The 20702-nt window shown below is 40.9% G+C and overlaps 1 protein-coding gene across 3 annotated transcripts in view; it reads left to right on the top strand.

The window, feature by feature from the left end:
• Window positions 1–20702, top strand: part of LOC124711175 (protein sex-lethal-like) — a 108887-nt gene that overhangs the window by 42479 nt on the left and 45706 nt on the right. For all 3 annotated transcript variants that reach the window (XM_047241104.1, XM_047241102.1, XM_047241103.1), the window contains exon 4: window positions 12692–12805. In XM_047241104.1, coding sequence (XP_047097060.1) covers window positions 12692–12805 — 114 coding nt within the window. The remainder of the gene's footprint in view (window positions 1–12691; window positions 12806–20702) is intronic.

The following is a 20702-nucleotide window of genomic DNA, read 5'->3' as shown; positions in this document are numbered from 1 at the left end:
TGGGCCATCTGGACTTGTTATGTGTGAGTTTGTACAGCAGTAATGCAACAGAATTTGCTCCACTTCTAGCAGTAGTTTATTATATGTCGCTGGAGCAGCGATGGGTCCTAGCGACTGGAAAAAAGTTAAAAGTCCTTTCCATTTTCAAGAAGGGTTTAGTACAGTTGTACATAATTCATTCTTTTGTTGAGTTATGGTATATGTTGTATTCCCACGTATTATGATGTTTTCAGAGGACAAAAATTCTTTATAATAGTCAGCATGACTTCCGCAAACAGAGGGTTTGCGAAACTCTGCTCCCTTTGTTCCGCTGCAATATCCAGAATATTGTAGACATTGGCACTCAGGTTGATGCCATGTTTCTTTATATAAAGAAGGAATTTTGTACAGTTGCATGCTGCCATTTAGTGAACAAAATGTGAGCTTACAGAGTATCAGACCAGGTTTGTTACTGGATTGAGGGCTTCCTTGATTCAGGACTTTCTTGCTATTAGAGCTCATCACTCTTAGTCAAACTAAGGTGACAGATGTAAAAGCAATTTTAGGAGTACACAAAGAAGTGGATAGCTTTATTACTGTCTACAGTATAGTTAAATGATCTTGTGGATAACATTGAAAGTTCCTTGAGCTATTTGCTGATGATGTGGTTGTGTATAAGAAGGTAGCAATGCCAGAAGATGCCTATTGCAGAAAGACCTGCAGAAGATTGAAGAGTCATACTGGCATGGCAGTTGACTCTGAATATAAATAAATATATTATGTATAATTATCCAAAGAAATCCATGACAGTTCGATTATTCTATTGGCAATAAACCATCCTAAACATTACCTACTGTAAAATTTCTAGGAGTAACCAATTGAAGTGATGTAAAGTGGAATGACCATATAAAACAAACTGTAGGGAAAAAAACAGATGCCAGGCTTAGATTCAAGAGTAGAATTTGAAGGAAATATTGTTTAGCCACAAAACACTTGTTCAGCCGATTCACAAGTATTGATCATCAGTCCGTGACCTTGGATTGATAGAAGAGATAACAAAGATTCAGTGAAGAGCAACTCATTTTGTCATTAGATCATTAAGTTGGTGCAGAAGGAAATGCTGGACGAACTCCAGTGGCAGACACTAGAAGAGATGTGTTGTGCAGCACGGAGAGGTTTACTGTATTCTGAGAGAGTGCATTCAGGGAAAAGTCAGGCATACACTTTGTGAAATGACCACAGTGAGAAAATCAGAGAAATTTGAACTAATATGGAAGTTTACCAACAATCATTTTTCCAGCACACCACTCACAAATGGAAAAGGGAAGGGTGGAAAAGATAGTAGTATCTAAAGTACCCTCTGCAGTACACCTAAGGTGTCTTGCAGAGTATAGATATAGATGAAGTTTGTCCTCTCTCTCTCTTTTTTTTTCTTTTCTTTTTTTTTTCTCTTCAAGTTTGTCAATTTTCCTTTGTCTTTTCAGTTATGGTCACCCCATTTTCATTTAGATGCATTTAAGGTCATTCATGTTTGCGGTTTCCTGGACACTATTTTTCATGTAACATTTTGGTCTTTTTTCCCCCACCCAGATTTTGTTATCCCCTTTTCGATATATTAGTTCTCCCAATAATTGTAATTTTACTAATATTAGCAAATATTTTGCTAAAGATCTGAACTTGTTTAAGTACAGCCAATTTTTGGCAAAACTCTTTTCACTTAGTTACTTATTTGGAATTGTGAACACTGCTCCTAGCTTGTTACAGTGCTCACTTATTTTGCTGTTTATTCTAGCTGTGTATTTGTCACTCTTCTACCTATGTATTTATAACTTGCAGATGGTTTGTACATGACTCCATGGACTATAACCTGGATGCAGAGTGAAGTTTGTACCAACTTGGATGAATGCTCCTTTGAAATTTTTTTCATATTTATGTACTGAAAGTTTTACAATTAGTGTGCTGTTAAAATGTTTGTTCAACTGAAGTGACTTGATTACTGGACAGACACTAACTTTTGAATTGTGAGCTATGATGTTTTTCAGCAAGGAATGACTAATAATAATAGTAATAATGAGAAACTTAAGTTTTCTGTTCTCATTTCCACTGCTGCCTCAGTACGTAAATGAGGGGTACTACACCTATCTTGGAAGTCTGTCCTTGTATTCCAGATACCATGCTCTGTTTTCAGTGACAGCTTTTTGTTTATTTGATATTTGCTTATAATGAGAAGACATTCACAAACTTAATGTAACAATTGGTATTCTCGCCAAGGTGTATGACGTTTTGAATGTCTGGTAAGGAGAAGGTTCTTCAGAAGCTGAATATTTCAAAATGAATATTATGCTTAGAGAAAAGGAAGGTTTTAAGGTACTGCAGCCTCAGTATTTGCAGCTTCCTTTACTACTGCCTGTTTTCTTCAGTTGTGATACACGAATGCACATCATTATCTGTAAATGTCAGGAATTAAGAGGGAGGTAGGGTGTGAGGGTGGCGGGTTGGGGTGGTTGGAGGGGTAGCCATAGCCAGAATGGTCGACAATAAATTATTTGTATCTTCTATGACTTTTAGCTCTGTTATGAAGTTGGAACTATATTGGGATGAAGCTAAGACGGGGTGTATACGACCCGGGACAACCAGGAGATCCGGGAAAAACCCGGGAATTTTTTCATCCGGGAGAAAACCGGGAAACACCTGGGAATTTTTTAGAATTCTGGGATCTTTTTGTTTTGTTTTAGGTTTCAGTTAATTTTTTTTAAATTTTGACTGGTAAGAAATAATACTCTAACAAAGGATATTACTGCATCCCACTACTGCAGAATAATACTGCAGCAATAAAACATGAACGAGGGAAAAAATAAAATAAAACTTAAGTTGCAAACACAACATAACACAGTACTCATACAAGCGTCTGCCAGTAGAAAAATGTGTCAAAGGCTTTAGGAAGACTATGCAATGCTTCATAACAACGAATTGCCTCCGATGAGCATGACGTCAAAACTGTTTACATTAGATTCGTGTGAGCAGTTGCGAGCGAGCCCAAGCGCATGCATGCGCTTCTGGCTACAAAAGTATGGCTGTTAGCTGTATAAGCAAGCAGCAAGATGCTACCCAGAAAAATTATACTGGCGCGTGCAAGCTGCCATATTCACTGGGAGCAAACCGGGGTATCTGCCTCGGAAGGCAATTTCAGTCAAGTGTTAATCACCTTGCAGAACAATGAAGTTATTTTTGTCGGTTTTGCATAAAGAAACATGGCTTTATTAATCTTTTCCACTGAGGCAGTAAATTTATTTGAAACCAAGTGTTTAATTCCACACTACTGGCTAGTTTCAGCTGTTTGCTGTATTTCAAAAGAGCATGGTTCAAATGGCTCTGAGTGCTATGGGATTTAACTTCTGAGGTCATCAGTCCCCTGGAACTTAGAACTACTTAAATCTAACTAACCTAAGGACATCACACACATCCATGCTCAAGGCAGGATCCGAAACTGCGACCGTAGCAGTCACGCGGTTCCAGACTGTAGCGCCTAGAACTGCTCGGCCACTGCGGTCGGCTCAAAAGAGCATGTTTTCAACTTATAGCATGTATGGTATTATGCCATAATAAAAAAACCAAAAATGAGACAATACGGTACTGGTACTCCAAGAAAATTTACAACCGAATCTAGACTTACAAATGTGCACTTTAAGCTGAATTATGCGTTTTAGTACGGGGGGGGGACGACTTTGTGCCCATATGTTGAAATTACTGTAATCTAGTCTGGTATTTTATATCTTAAAATTTTCAAAAAAATATTTATTATTTTTAATGATTGCTTATATCAGATCCTGTAACTGTTTTAAATATTCCAGTAAAACTTTACTCAAAAGTTGAAGCCTTAGTAGTGAATGCAACTTTTTGCAATAAATATTGTGTTCGTATTTTCAGGTTCAGGACTCTTCTTACACATATGTATAACTTTAAAAGGTGTGTTGTGAATAAAAATCAACAAAAATTAAAGGAATTTGTGTTTTTTAAATTTTTGGTGGTGGCCGTAAAGTACCCCTCCACTAGATGTAAACATTAAGGAAAATGAGTTGGTATAGCTAAGAATGTGCTAAAGGTTATTTTCAGGTTATGTACGGTACTTATAAATCAGTACCTATTTAAAAAGTATGTAGTCGATGAAAGTTACACATATTTAATGAAATTTGTCTTCCTCCCTTCCTTGGTGGTGGGCACAAAGTACCCTGCCCTCCACCTTCCCCTTGGGATTACACATTTTGGAAAACGCATTGGTATTGCCAGGGTTAACAGACATATTGTCTCTTGAATATTATAATTACTGCGAAGAAAAGAAGGAAATTTTTAAAAATTAACTGCATTTTACATGAATAAAACTTAGCAAAGATTAACAGGGTCACTCAAATCAGTAAAGAGATTAAGAAATGGCACACTCCTGATAGTAACAACAGGAGCTGTCCAAGCATTGAATTAACAGCATAGTTATTGTCCGTTGTAGGGGCATTATGTATTTTGGACATAAATGAGTTGCATCTGGGGTGGAAACAAAATTGTAGTGGAAGTTACGAATATCACGGGAAAGGGTTAATGGAGAACTAGAAAAGACTGTGTTGTTCGTATAATTACCGGTAGTGTACCTAAATGCCTACAGTTTGTTTATACTGGTTACATTTGCCTGAAGATCTGACCTTGCATTAACCATCTCTTTCATTGTTTTAAGGGCCAAAGGTTTGGCCATACGACTGTTGGCTGTGCCGGTCAAATTAGGAATGTATCCTCTGCCATGCATTTCACAGTGGTTTGCAGAGTATAGATTTAGATATAGGTGTAGAGGTTTGGTAGATGCAATTTGTTTGCATGTGCACCATGTACCGAACATAGAGAGCACTGCTCAGATGTGTCAATAGTTCCAGCAGCCATGCTGCATGAAGCTGAGAATTCTCAGTATTTATTAATGAGAAGCAATCCTAAAAGATTAAAGTAATACAATTGACACCATATTCTGAGACAAAGAAAGCATTTCAAGCAGACCTAATGAATCCATCTACTTTATAGAATCATTGGACTCAGCAATAAAATTGACCACTCCTAATGTCTGTATATTTACAGTCCATGATGAGTACTGTTGCTGGAAGCACCTGTATCTGCAGATGTAATTGCCAGGATACTCTAGTTGACAAAAATTCAGATCGGAGGATTGCTGAGTGGCTAACGGCCAGGGAACTGCAGACTGATAATCCTTTGAGCCACAATGGTTTCTGCTGCAAACCAACATTTTATTCATTTTGACCGGCTGCTGAGGCTGAGCAGTTCTAGGCGCTTCAGTTTGGAACCACGGTGCTGCTACGGTCGCAGGTTCGAATCCTGCCTCGGGTGTGAATGTATGTGATGTCCTTAGGTTAATTAGGTTTAAGTAGTTCTTAAGTCTAGGGGACTGATGACCTCAGATGTTAAGTCCCATAGTGCTTGGAGCAATTTTTTATTCATTTTGTTTCGAATGTACCAGTGCCTGTAATATGAGACCACTGATCCTACTAAAGCCTGATTTAGGACTTTAGTAACATTGGTGGTTTCATACTGAAGGCACTGATACTTCAAAATAAAATGAGTAAAATGGTGGTTTGTGGCAGAAGCCTGTGGTGCTCAAATGGTTAAAGAGTTATTCATTCTCAGGCAGAGGACAGGGCATTGTAGCCCAAAATGAAGCTTCAGCACCATCACTGAGACTTAAAAATCTGATGAATAACAGCAGCAAATGTAAAAGAACAGCTCCAATCCTACAGAACCATGTTTCTCTTGTGACCTCTGATGACTTCCGAGAAAACATTTCTAATGTTGAGATCGAGTATGAAGTCGTCTTCAAGGCTGCAGAGGAGAAAGTTCCTTGTCAGTTCGAACTGCTACTGTATCATACCAACAGGTGGCAAAAGCTGTAGTCGAGGAATAATGTTGTGAACAGCACTGTAAAGCACGTCCGGAGTTATGGTGAGGCATTGACGTCGGATGTTGTCTTTCAGCATCCCTTGAGATGTCGGTCGATCACGATACACTTGCGACTTCAGGTAACCCCAAAGCCAAAAATCGCACGGACTGAGGTCTGGGGACCTGGGAGGCCAAGCATGATGAAAGTGGCGGCTGAGCACACGATCATCACCAAACGACGCGCGCAAGAGATCTTTCACGCGTCTAACAATATGGGGTGGAGCGCCATCCTGCATAAACATCGTACGTTCCAGCAGGTGTTTATCAGCCAGGTTAGGGATGATGTGATTCTGTAACATATCGACGTACCTCTCACGCGTCACGGTAGCAGTTTTGCTGTCCAGCGCCATTTGTCGGACATTTTTTGAACTTTGTTTTTTTTTTTTTTTTGGTTCTAATAAAACCCCATGTAATTCCAAGCATGTGTGTCGATTTTTACCTCTCTATCTACATTATGTCTGGCAGCTCTCTGCTCTGTAGACTGGCAATGACAAGGAAAGCGTTTCTGAAGAAGAGAAACTTGTCAACATCGAGTATAGATTTAAGTGTCAGGAAGTCGTTTCTGAAAGTATTTGTATGGAGTGTAGCCGTGTATGGAAGTGAAACATGGACAGTAAATAGTTTGTACAAGAAGAGAATAGAAGCTTTCTAAATGTGGTGCTACAGAAGAATGTTGAAGATTAGGTGGACAGATCACGTAACTAATGAGGAGGTATTGAATAGGATTGGGGAGAAGAGACGTTTGTGGCACAACTTGACTAGAAGAAGGGATCGGTTGGTAGGACATCTCCTGAGGCATCAAGGGATCACAAATGTAGCATTGGAGGGCAATGTGTAGGGTAAAAATCGTAGAGGGAGACCGAGAGATGAATACACTAAGCAGATTCTGGAGGCTGTAGGTTGCAGTAGGTACTGGGAGATAAAGTAGCTTGCACAGGAAGTTCCTTGTCTTACAAGGAACATGATTCTCTGGAAATCACTATCTTTTATTCGAGCATTAAAATGCTTACTGTACTAGAAGCAATAGCCGTGAGGGTTTAGATATCCTGTCGTTTCTCCAGCCCTAACACTTGTTCTCTTCCATATTCTCATCTTCATTTACTTATTCTTCTTATTATATTTGCTCCCGTCATTTTCATATGCTCATTCATCCCTCTGTTGTTTCCTTCTTTCGTTCTTCCCTCTCTCTTATCTCTTAGATGTTAAGTGCATTGCCATTGACATCCAAAATTAAAACTGTCATATAATTCGGTAATAATATGACTGTTATTACCTAATGCCTTTGGTAAGTGATAAGAAACTAGTGCATGAGGAAAGTTAAATTATATGAAGAAGTAGCAGTCACATTAAGTAATACAAATCACTATAAACCAGCGATAAATGTATTTTGAAAGAAATTTTGTCTTCTGTAATGCATACGCTGCTGCTGATGGGTCATGTGGCTTACACTAGTCTGGCATGATGGTTTTATTGTTAGCAGCAATGCATTTATGTAAGGGGCAGTCAAATGAAAACTATTCATATGGAAAAAAACTAAGTAAACTGTTTATTATTTCAAAAGTAATTGTCATAAGTGTTAATACATTTATTCCACTGTGAGACAAGATGGTCAATGCCTTCATGGAAAAATGTTTGCTGTTGCGTATAGACCATGATTGTACCGAGGCTTGCACCTCTTCATCCAAAGCAAATGAACGGCCACAAATGTCTTTCTTCCGGGTTCCAAAAATATGGAAGTTGCATGCAGAGAGATCAGGACTGTATGGAGGGTGTATAACGGCTTTCCAACAAAACTTCTGCAGCAGAGTTGGAAATAGCCTTGGCTGCATGTGGGTGGTCATTATACTGCAACAGAATGACACCATCTGTTAATACTCCTGGGTGTTTGGACTTAATGGCACACTTCAATTTTTGCAAAGCGTCCTTGTACCGCTGTGCATTAATTGTGACCCTGTGTTCCAGAAAGTCAGCGAGCAGTGGGGCCTTGCAGCAATAGAAAATGGTCCTTATGCCTGTTTTTTCAGCAATGTTGCAGATGTTTTGCTGGGAAGCCCATATCCATCCTCCATAGACTCCTGTTCTCTCCCCATGTGGTTTTCATATTTTTGAGACATGAAGAAAGACATTTGTGGCTGTCCATTTGATTCGGATGAAGACGTGCATACCAGGGTACAATCATGGTTCCTTAGGCAACCACAAAAATTTTTCCATTAAGGCATTGACCGTTTTGTGTCACAGTGGGACAAATGTAGACAGTTAAAGCAATTACTTTTGAAACAATAAACAGTTTCCTTACTTTTTTTTCATCTGACTTATTTTCGTGTGACTGCTCCTTATATAACTGTTAAGTCTCAGATCCCAGAACCCTTACATTCAAATATCATGGTGTGAAGTATTATTGTTCGATGGCTAACAATGTAATTAGGAGATACAAGTAGCACAAGTGGTTACTACCTGTCCACAAGGTTGTAATTGATGATAAATCTGTGTTCATAATTTCTTACTATCCCTAGCCTTATGTTTATGACAATCCCAGATGTACTAAAAGTATACATTTTTAGTATTTCATAAAGTGTAATGTAAATGATTAATGGAAAATCTCATATACAGATGTGAAACAAATACTAACAAAGAGATAGAGGGGCTGGCCAGTACTTAGCTCAGTACAGCCGATAGATACACATAAAACAGAACTGAAAATTTACGTTCCTAGCTTTCGGAACAAATGTTCCTTCATCGGGGAGGAGAGAGGGCAAAGAAAGGGAAGAAGGGAAAGGAGATTCAGTTACTCACAACCCAGGTTATGAAGCAACAGGGAAAGGAAAATAGGGAGGGTAGCAAGGATGGAGGCATGGTTGTCAGAGGGAAGCCAAAGATATTCTACTGTAAGTACTGTGCCAGCTTCAAACCAAAGAGGATGCATACAGAAGTAAAGAGGTATATAGTATAAAGATAAACACAACTATGTAGGATGAAAAGATGCGCGAACGGCTAAAGAGGAAAAGGAAAGAGGAGAAGACTGAAGAGTGAATGGGAGTGAGGTTGTTTAACGTAGGTTCAGTCCAGGGGGATGGCGGGATGAAAGGATGTGTTGGAGTGCAAGTTCCCATCTCCGCAGTTCAGAGGGACTGGTGTTGGGTGGGAGAAGCCAAATGGCACATACGGTGTAGCAGGTTCCTAGGTCCCTAGAATTATGCTGGAGGGCATGCTCCGCTACTGGGTATAGGGCATCTCCTAGGCAGACAGTTCGTCTGTGTCCGTTCATGCGCTCAGCCAGTTTAGTTGTTGTCATGCCGATGTAAAAGGCTGTGCAGTGCAGGCATGTCAGTTGATAAATGACATGTGTAGTTTCACACGTAGCCCTGCCTTGAATTGTGTATGTTTTACCAGTAGCGGGGCTGGAGTAGGTGGTTGTGGAGGGATGCATGAGGCAGGTTTTGCAGCGGGGTCGGTTACAGGGGTAGGAACCGCTGGGTAGAGAAGGTAGTCTGGGAATATTGTAGGGTTTAACAAGGATGTTACGGAGGTTAGGGTGGCGACGAAAGGCAACTCTGGGTGGTGTGGGGAGAATTTTGTCAAGGGATGATCTCATTTCAGGGGTTGACTTGAGAAAGTCATATCCCTGGCGGAGTAATTTGTTGATGTTTTCGAGGCCAGGATAATATTGGGTGACAAGGGGATGCTTCTGTGTGGTCTGGGGGTAGGAACATTGTTGTTGGACAGGGAGGAATGTATTGCTCGGGAAATCTGTTTGTGGACAAGGTCTGCAGGATAGTTGCGGGAGAGGAAATCACTGGTCAGGTTATTGGTGTAATTGTTGAGGGATTCGTCACTGGAGCAGATACGTTTGCCACGAATACCTAGGCTGTAGGGAAGGGAGCGTTTGATGTGGAAAGGATGGCAGCTATCAAAGTGAAGGTACTGTTGTTTGTTTGTGGGTTTGATATGGACAGAGGTGTGGATGTGAGCTTCAACAAGATGAAGGTCAACATCCAGGAAGGTGGCTTGGGTTTTGGAGAAGGACCAGGTGAAATTCAGATTCGAAAAGGAGTTGAGGTTATGGAGGAAATTAAGGAGTGTTTCTTCACCATGAGTCCAGACCACAAAGATGTCATCTATAAACCTATACCAGGCCAGGGGAAGCAGCTGTAGGGTCTTCAGGAAAGCCTCCTCCATGCGGCCCATGAAGAGGTTGGCATAGGACGGAGCCATCCTGGTTCCCATGGCCGTTCCCCTGATTTGTTTGTAGGTCTGGCCTTCAAAAGTGAAGTAATTATGGGTGAGGATGAAGTTGGTAAGTGTGATAAGGCACGAGGTTTTTGGAAGATCTTCGGGTGGGCGTTGGGAGAGGTAGTGCTCAAGGGCAGAGAGACCATGGGTATGTGGGATGTTTGTGTAAAGGTATGTAGCATCTATGGTGACAAGAAAGGTTTCAGGTGGGAAAGGAGTGGGAATGGATTTGAGGTGTTCTAGGAACGGTTTCAGGTGGGAGAGGAGTGGGAATGGATTTGAGGCGTTCTAGGAACGGTTTCAGGTGGGAGAGGAGTGGGAATGGATTTGAGGCGTTCTAGGAACGCCTCAAATCCATTCCCACTCCTCTCCCGCCTGAAACCTTTCTTGTCACCATAGATGCTACATCCCTTTACACAAACATCCCACATACCCATGGTCTCTCTGCCCTTGAGCACTACCTCTCCCAACGCCCACCCGAAGATCTTCCAAAAACCTCGTTCCTTATCACACTTACCAACTTCATCCTCACCCATAATTACTTCACTTTTGAAGGCCAGACCTACAAACAAATCAGGGGAACGGCCATGGGAACCAGGATGGCTCCGTCCTATGCCAACCTCTTCATGGGCAGCATGGAGGAGGCTTTCCTGAAGACCCTACAGCTGCTTCCCCTGGCCTGGTATAGGTTTATAGATGACATCTTTGTAGTATGAACTCATGGTGAAGAAACACTCCTTAATTTCCTCCATAACCTCAACTCCTTTTCGAATCTGAATTTCACCTGGTCCTTCTCCAAAACCCAAGCCACCTTCCTGGATGTTGACCTTCATCTTGTTGAAGCTCACATCCACACCTCTGTCCATATCAAACCCACAAACAAACAACAGTACCTTCACTTTGATAGCTGCCATCCTTTCCACATCAAACGCTCCCTTCCCTACAGCCTAGGTATTCGTGGCAAACGTATCTGCTCCAGTGACGAATCCCTCAACAATTACACCAATAACCTGACCAGTGCTTTCCTCTCCCGCAACTATCCTGCAGACCTTGTCCACAAACAGATCTCCCGAGCAATACATTTCTCCCCGTCCAACAACAATGTTCCTACCCCAGACCACACAGAAGCATCCCCCTTGTCACCCAATATTATCCTGGCCTCGAATACATCAACATATTACTCTGCCAGGGATATGACTTTCTCAAGTCAACCCCTGAAATGAGATCATCCCTTGACAAAATTCTCCCCACACCACCCAGAGTTGCCTTTCGTCGCCACCCTAACCTCCGTAACATCCTTGTTAAACCCTACAATATTCCCAGACTACCTTCTCTACCCAGCGGTTCCTACCCCTGTAACCGACCCCGCTGCAAAACCTGCCCCATGCATCCCCCCACAACCACCTACTCCAGCCCCGCTACTGGTAAAACATACACAATTCAAGGCAGGGCTACGTGTGAAACTACACATGTCATTTATCAACTGACATGCCTGCACTGCACAGCCTTTTACGTCGGCATGACAACAACTAAACTGGCTGAGCGCATGAACGGACACAGACGAACTGTCCGCCTAGGAGATGCCCAATACCCAGTAGCGGAGCATGCCCTCCAGCATAATTCTAGGGACCTAGGAACCTGCTACACCGTATGTGCCATTTGGCTTCTCCCACCCAACACTAGTCCCTCTGAACTGCGGAGATGGGAACTTGCACTCCAACACATCCTTTCATCCCGCCATCCCCCTGGACTGAACCTACGTAAAACAACCTCACTCCCATTCACTCTTCAGTCTTCTCCTCTTTCCTTTTCCTCTTTAGCCGTTCACGCATCTTTTCATCTTACATAGTTGTGTTTATCTTTATACTATATACCTCTTTACTTCTGTATGCATCCTCTTTGGTTTGAAGCTGGCACAGTACTTACAGTAGAATATCTTTGGCTTCCCTCTGACAACCATGCCTCCATCCTTGCTACCCTCCCTATTTTCCTTTCCCTGTTGCTCCATAACCTGGGTTGTGAGTAACTGAATCTCCTTTCCCTTCTTCCCTTTCTTTCCCCTCTCTCCTCCCCGATGAAGGAACATTTGTTCCGAAAGCTAGGAACGTAAATTTTCAGTTCTGTTTTATGTGTATCTATCGGCTGTACTGAGCTGAGGTAAGTACTGGCCAGCCCCTCTATCTCTTTGTTTATAAAGTGTAATGCGTTCCATTGACTGATCTAATTTGATGCCACTAATGTCAAGGAAGTGTTACCTTGATTTGAAAGGCCTGTATCTATTGTTTAATTTTTAATGAAACCAGTGATGCTTTTACTCATAGGTTTACAGTAGATGCTTAAATTACTATTTGATCAGTAAGAGGTACTAAAAAGGGTATTATGTAGGCATGTGTGTGTATGGCGAACATAGAGCTATATTTCTTTGTACTCACTTTCTGTTTCTTTTTTGATGATTCTTCGTTCAGTCATTCAGCAGTAGTGTTCTTCCTCATTTCAGAAACATTACTGAGGAGTACTTGGATAAATTATTTGGGAAATATGGTACAATTGTGCAGAAGAACTTACTTAAAGACAAAATAACAGGACTTCCAAGAGGTGTTGCGTTTGTGAGGTAAGTGAAGTACTGTAACAAGTATCATGTTGCAAGCTTGCAGAAACATTTAAATACACTTGCATTGTTTAAAGGGCAAAACAGTAGGTATCTATGCTTTGTTCATTGTATGTTGTTGTGTGAGTTGGTCCTATGTGTGCATGATAAGACTATATCATTGCAATTTTTTGTTTTCTACTTTCTTAATTTGACTTTCAGTATTGCATTTTCACATGACAGTTCAAAAGAGTTGGCATACTGAAACAGAGTATAGAGGAAATATTTGAAGGTCGAGCCGGAAATTTTAATTTTTTAAGGATAAAACTTTTAATTTTTGACTACCGCAGATCAGCCTGTTTAGAGTATAGTGTTTTCCTTCCAGATGTTGTGCTGTGTGACACTCATTTCTTAAGAAAGACATGAAAGTAATTTTATGTGGGGATTTTAACACAAAATATAAACTGATACCCCAGAGAAAAGAATCTTCATGGATTTACTTGAATCTTACCAACCTGGCACAGAAAGTTTATTTTACAACTAGAGTTCTTGGATACAGTTTTCACCCTCAAAGACATTGTCTTCATAGACTGTTCTCTAATTGGTGGGCACAGCAGCCTCTCCGATCATGATGCACAGGTAGAGATACTGAAAGGAATCAAGACAAAGTTGTGTTCCAAAGTAGCAAACAAAAAACTTAGATACATGAATCCATGTGCAGCGCAGTATTTGGAGCCAATCTCAAAAGGTGAACTTGGTAAGAAGTCTGTATCTATTTATACACTATTATAGAAAGACCAGGTTGGAATATCAATAATTTTATGAAAAGGATAGATTGCTACTGACTGCAGAAATGTCATGGTGAGTTGCAGATGGATATGGAGGAAGACTGTTACACATTGAGCTTTTGGCCAGAATGGCCAGAGGTATTTGGGGTGGGGGGGGGGGGGGTGGAAGTGTAGGAAATGGACATAGAGAGGGAGGGGGAGGAGGTGATAGACAGAGAGGGAGGCAGAAGGATATTAGGGAATATTTCCAGTTCCCACAAATATTTGCAGTTGCGGAAATTGATAGTTTCGCTAGTCCGCAATACAGACAGCTTGCACAATAAATGTAATACATCTGTACAAACCTTTATCACTTTCTTCGACAGCTCTTTTTCATTAAAAAAAGAAAAATACAGGCAGATATTCTGTGCTAATGAGCAACCAGTTTGGATAACAAATGACGTTAGAACATCATATAGAAGGGGACTGGAGCTGTATCAGTATGAAAGCCATTCATAGACAAATTATGGAACTTCACTGCAGAATGTAGAAGAATGTCATCAGGCAAGCTAAAACACTGTACAGTATTACTCTAAGAGAATAGATATTTCTCTGAAAAAATTGAAACTATTTAGTCATCTGTGAAAGAGAGTACTCATAACATAATACCGTAATTACTCGAATCTAAGCTGCACTCGAATCTAAGCCTCACCTGAAAAATGAGGCTCGAAATAAGGGGAAAAAAAAAATTCCCGAATCTAACCCGCACCTGAAATTTGAGACTCGAAATTCAAGGGGAGAGAAAACTTTAAGGCCGCACCTCCAAATCGAAACAAAGTTGGTCCATTGTAATACGAGACACAATTTAGGCCGAATGAATGACGATACAGCTACAGTAATTTGGTTCGAGTCGTAAGCTTAGCAGTTAAGCTTTACCAGGTAGCCACTGGTATGCGTCGGGCGCTCAGTCCATATTTATACGGGTACCCTTCCTTTTTCACATGCTTCGTCTGGTTTGAATCGATTGCTTATTTTGCTTTGATCTGATAAGCGCCGTTTTCTTTGTTATAGGTGTTTACGTCACTCTAAGCTGAAAATGCATTACTGTACTGTGTCATGCATTTTTTGTCACATTCTGATAGTGCGTGTTTACGGCCTGTCGCCGATTGCGGCATGGCTTGCTTTTGTGCGCGCTACCGCCGCTTACAATAAATAAATAAAAAAAGAGAGAGAGAGAGAGAGAGAAATCGTTCCATTAGCGAAACAGTGGCAAGAGACTGCTATTTGTTGTTACTTACACTGCTGCTTTCTTTGTTAATGATCAACAAGAACCAAATAATAGACTGCGTATGATAGAACATGTTCTGAACGAGAGTTAAGCGAAAATTTTTCTCCATTTGAAAATCTTTGCTGCCGCTTCTTTAGTACATCAAATTCTACACAGAAATTAGAGTCATCTTAGATTTAAAAATCTAGTCAGTTGCCGTGCTTCATTTCTGACTGTATCACTATTAGGCATAAGAATAATACGAATATAAACATGACACGATACGTATATTCTTCCGCGTTTTCTGTTGTCTCACTCTAGTTTCGTAGTTTATTAGGCAGACAGGATTTAAATGAGATAACAGCAAATACGAAAGAATACATAGCAAAATGTTTATATTCATATTATTCTTATGATGAAGAGAATACTGCATGTGATTCACATTTCATCAGGTTCCTATTAGCAACCATATCTTCTCACAGGTAGAAAAAAATTCAGAATGTAGAGTTGGCCACATTGACAAACTTACTTTTTTTTTAATTACGCAGAGGTTTTGACGCCAGTATTTATCTTTGTGCCTACAAAGCATGCCTGTGTAGCGCTACATATATTTGATGGCAGAAGTTAGTTGTGGCGGCGCGTACCAACATTTTTCAGAACTTCCGTTTGCTTTGCACTCGATTCTAAGCCGCAGGCAGTTTTTTGGATTACAAAAACCGGAAAAAAAGTGCGGCTTGGATTCGAGTAAATACAGTAAGCTCTGAGAATGAAACAGTTAGTGATCCATCAGAATTGTGTAAAATATTTAATAATTGTTTCCTGTCAGTTCTGGACAGGTTTAATCAAAATTTTATTTGTACAGTTAAAAATGCATAACTCTTAAAAGCTGGTCTTCCAGGACTATTTTATCACATGTAGTTAGAGGAAATGAACAAACGTGAAATTAAATCAAGTATTGAATGCTATAGAGTGAAGAGTTCCATGGATATGATGAAACTGCAATTAAGACTATGAAAACCGGGGCTCCGTATTAATTCTGTACTCACAAGGTGATTGTGCCTGCTCTTCATCACCGATTTTGTCCAAATTTATGGTATGTACAGGACTTGGCCAGAAATGAAAGTGAGAGTAGTGGTGGCTCCAGATGGCCTAGTGTTTAGAAGAAATAGCAGTTTTTGTACAGGTCATGTAAGGCACAAGACCTCATGTTGGTGTAGTCTAAATGCAGCGGTTGGCGCGTCGGAAAGAATACAGGATGGTAATCTGAGGGTCTTCGGCTTGAGTCCCTATACTGAATTTTTTTCTTTTATATTTTCAGTTTTTACATTATTCACACTGCAAATAAACCGAAATAATGCTCAGTATGTTGTGTTTATTAATATTTTTGTGAAAGGCATGAAAAGGAAAACCAAAAGAAAATTTGGGTATGGAAATAAATTACATTGAATATCATTCCAGCACGTGTAAATTAGCAGCTGTAAAGTAATAAACATATCTAACTTTATGTACAAAGTCATCGTGTACAGCTTACAATTTCTTTCTGGAAATTTGTTTGCAATCCCAGTTCCCCCCCCCCCACGACTTTCATGAAAATATCAATAAATACAATATACTGATTATTATTTATGTTTGTTTGCAGTATAAGTAACATAAAAGTTGAAAATAAAGGAAAGTTTCCACATAGTGACTCAGTCCCAAGACTCTTGGATTACCGTTCTTTTCTCTTTCCATTGCGCCAATCGCTGACTGGAAACTATACTAACATATATGACTCGCACTTCACCTGATTCACCCCAAAATAGATTTTTTTTTTTTTTTTTAATGTTAGGCCACCTCGAGCTCTAATTTCTGTTACTTTTGTTTCAGGCCAAACCCTGCTTATATAATAAATTTTAACTAAATCAGTGTAACGAGTAAGCCCAGTCCTCTTGTCAGTCACCTGTGGAATGTGTCTTCGAGTTGTGCTCAGTTTCTTGACCTGCCCCTCAGGGGCTCGGCATTCATTTACTGAGTATGGGCTTGATAACCCTGGGGCTCCTTAACTTGGGACTAGTAAGGGCCGCCAGCGCTCTGTCACCGTAAACTCTGGGCATGCTTCAGTGACCACCATGCGGCGCAGTGGTGGAATGTTGTGTTTTGGGGGAGGGGGGGGGGGGGGGGTTCTTGGCTTCACTGCCTGGATCACGAGGAAGGTGCACACGTCCATAAAAACACCCTCAACCTCAACATGTTCTATGTGCTTATTAGATGAGTGGCTGTTGAGGCCTCTAGTGAGCAACCTCTGGGGCACCTGCCACTCCCCAGTTGTGTAAGGCTTGCTCAGGCATGTAGGGCTATGCCTTGGTTGATGGTTTGTTTCCCTAGCATCTCAAGGGATCCCTGTAGAACGGTCTCATCAAACAACTACTGCTAACGGGATGGGTGTACCATCAGGCAGTACCTATACCCACTCCTCAAAGAGAGCTTGGTTGGTTAGTCCTCCCGAAAAGGAATCTCAGAATCATAGTAACAGGGCATTAGTGTGCCATAACACTTTCATTGTAATCAAGCGAACAGGGGGAACCCTTGAGAAGATCTCACCTTTCTATATTCACAAGACATTGGAAGGTATTGCTGGGTCTCCGAAAAATCTCAAACGACTTTGTAATGGAACACTTTTAGTTGAAACTGCTAATTCCAACCAAATATCTAAGCTTCTGGGATGTAAGGCCCAGTTGAGGCTGATTTGCGTAACACCCTTAACTTGAGTAAGGGCATGGTTACATGCTCCAATATAATGGAGATTTCAAAATGTCCTTTCACAGTTTTCTTCAGCCTCAGGAGTAGAAAGAAGTTGCAGTCCCCCGTACAGGACGAATGCAGTGGCTGAGGCAACATAACAGTTTGGTTTTTTGCCAAAAAATCATGAACAAGCATCGAAGTGTGAGTGGGAGCATTATCGTGATGCCATTTCCATGAATTATTTTGTCACAATTCTGGTCATTTTCTTCGGATTGCTTGATGCAAACGGCACCCAATTTCCAGGTAGTATTCCTTATTGACCATGCGATCATAAGGCAGGAAGTCGTTATGAACTGTCCCATTACAATTGAATAAAATGGGAGGATTGGGCCTTGGTTTCAATCTCATACCCATATCTCATGTTTCATCGCTTCTTTAGAAGTTCTGGATTGTTGTCGAGTTCATTCAGCAATTTGTGAGCGGTGTCTGTGTGACGTTGTTTTTCATCAAAATTCAACCATTTTGTAACAAACTTTGCTGCTACATGTTTCATGCCCAAAACATCCAAAGAAACTGCTTGGCATGATATGTAAATTTTTGAGGGGGATCACTGCTGTAAGCTGCAGCAGGACATTAAGCGGAAACAGTGATGACGAGTGAAAATGTGTGCTGGATCTGGATTCAAACATGGTATCTCCAGCGTACTAGGCAGATGTGGTAATCATTGCGCCATCTGAGACATTTATATGTTATGTGTATGTGTGGTATCTGTTGATGTTGTGGGAATCTCTGAGTAGTGAACAGGAGTATAGTGGACAGGGACTGCGGATAGATGGCGCTTGGTGGGATGGTGGATAGGCCATGAGGTGTGCCGAGATAATCTGTGCAGTTAGATAATGCTGAGTCCCAGATGTGCCGTGGTTACTGCACCTACCTAGTAAGCAGGAGATCCCGGAGTCGAATCCTGGTCTGGTACACATTTTCACTCATCACTGCTGATTCCACTTAATCTCATGCTGCAGCTGACAGCAGTGATACCCCTTCAATTCACATATAATGTTTCACAACTGCAGATACTGTGTGATGTCTGTTTTTTCAGACATGTCTGACACATTTATATAACGTATACTTGGCATGAGCCATAGGATATGCTGAAATCAACAGCAACCGCTCTAATAAGGTGATTCGACAATATTCGAGAACCATTTTCTTCACTTATTCCACATTGTTGTCAGTAATTGATACATTATGGCATCCAGGGTGGTCGTTGTCTTCAGTGCCCTCTCTACCCTCTTTGAAATATTTATACCACTCGTAAACTCTTGTCTTACTCATAGTATATTCGCCAAAGGCCAAAGTCTATATTTTGAATATGGTGCTGCACTTCATTCCATGTTGTTGTTGTGGTCTTCAGTCCTGAGACTGGTTTGATGCAGCTCTCCATGCTACTCTATCCTGTGCAAGCTTTTTCATCTCCCAGTACCTACTGCAACCTACATCCTTCTGAATCTGCTTAGTGTATTCATCTCTTGGTCTCCCTCTACGATTTTTACCCTCCACGCTGCCCTCCAATACTAAATTGGTGATCCCTTGATGCCTCAGAACATGTCCTACCAACCGATCCCTTCTTCTGGTCAAATTGTGCCACAAACTTCTCTTCTCCCCAATCCTATTCAATACTTCCTCATTAGTTATGTGATCTACCCACCTAATCTTCAACATTCTTCTGTAGCACCACATTTCGAAAGCTTCTATTCTCTTCTTGTCCAAACTATTTATCGTCCATCTTTCACTTCCATACATGGCTACACTCCATACGAATACTTTCAGAAATGACTTCCTGACACTTAAATCAATACTGGATGTTAACAAATTTCTCTTCTTCAGAAACGCTTTCCTTGCCATTGCCAGCCTATATTTTATATCCTCTCTACTTCGACCATCATCAGTTATTTTGCTCCCCAAATAGCAAAACTCCTTTACTACTTTAAGTGCCTCATTTCCTAATCTAATTCCCTCAGCATCACCCGACTTAATTCGACTACATTCCATTATCCTTGTTTTGCTTTTGTTGATATTCATCATATGTCCTCCTTTCAACACACTGTCCATTCCATTCAACTGCTCTTCCAAGTCCTTTGCTGTCTCTGACAGAATTACAATGTCATCGGCGAACCTCAAAGTTTTTATTTCTTCTCCATGAATTTTAATACCTACTCCGAATTTTTCTTTTGTTTCCTTTACTGCTTGCTCAATATACAGATTGAACAACATCGGGGAGAGGCTACAACCCTGTCTTACTCCCTTCCCAACCACTGCTTCCCTTTCATGCCCCTCGACTCTTATAACTGCCATCTGGTTTCTGTACAAATTGTAAATAGCCTTTCGCTCCCTGTATTTTACCCCTGCCACCTTTAGAATTTGAAAGAGAGTATTCCAGTCAACATTGTCAAAAGCTTTCCCTAAGTCTACAAATGCTAGAAACGTAGGTTTGCCTTTCCTTAATCTTTCTTCTAAGATAAGTCGTAAGGTCAGTATTGCCTCACGTGTTCCAGTGTTTGTACGGAATCCAAACTGATCTTCCTCGAGGTCGGCTTCTACCAGTTTTTCCATTCGTCTGTAAAGAATTCGTGTTAGTATTTTGCAGCTGTGACTTATTAAGCTGATAGTTCGGTAATTTTCACATCTGTCAACACCTGCTTTCTTTGGGATTGGAATTATTATATTCTTCTTGAAGTCTGAGGGTATTTCGCCTGTTTCATACATCTTGCTCACCAGATGGTAGAGTTTTGTCAGGACTGGCTCTCCCACGGCCGTCAGTAGTTCCAATGGAATATTGTCTACTCCGGGGGCCTTGTTTCGACTCAGGTCTTTCAGTGCTCTGTCAAACTCTTCACGCAGTATCATATCTCCCATTTCATCTTCATCTACATCCTCTTCCATTTCCATAATATTGTCCTCAAGTACATCGCCCTTGTATAGACCCTCTATATACTCCTTCCACCTTTCTGCTTTCCCTTCTTTGCTTAGAACTGGGTTTCCATCTGAGCTCTTGATATTCATACAAGTCGTTCTCTTATCTCCAAAGTTCTCTTTAATTTTCCTGTAGGCGGTATCTATCTTACCCCTAGTGAGATAGGCCTCTACATCCTTACATTTGTCCTCT

The sequence above is a fragment of the Schistocerca piceifrons genome, chromosome 8, assembly GCF_021461385.2.
Source record: "Schistocerca piceifrons isolate TAMUIC-IGC-003096 chromosome 8, iqSchPice1.1, whole genome shotgun sequence".
Classification (NCBI taxonomy): domain Eukaryota; kingdom Metazoa; phylum Arthropoda; class Insecta; order Orthoptera; family Acrididae; genus Schistocerca; species Schistocerca piceifrons.
Note: the sequence above shows the minus strand (reverse complement) of the source record. Positions and strands in the feature narration are given on the sequence as shown.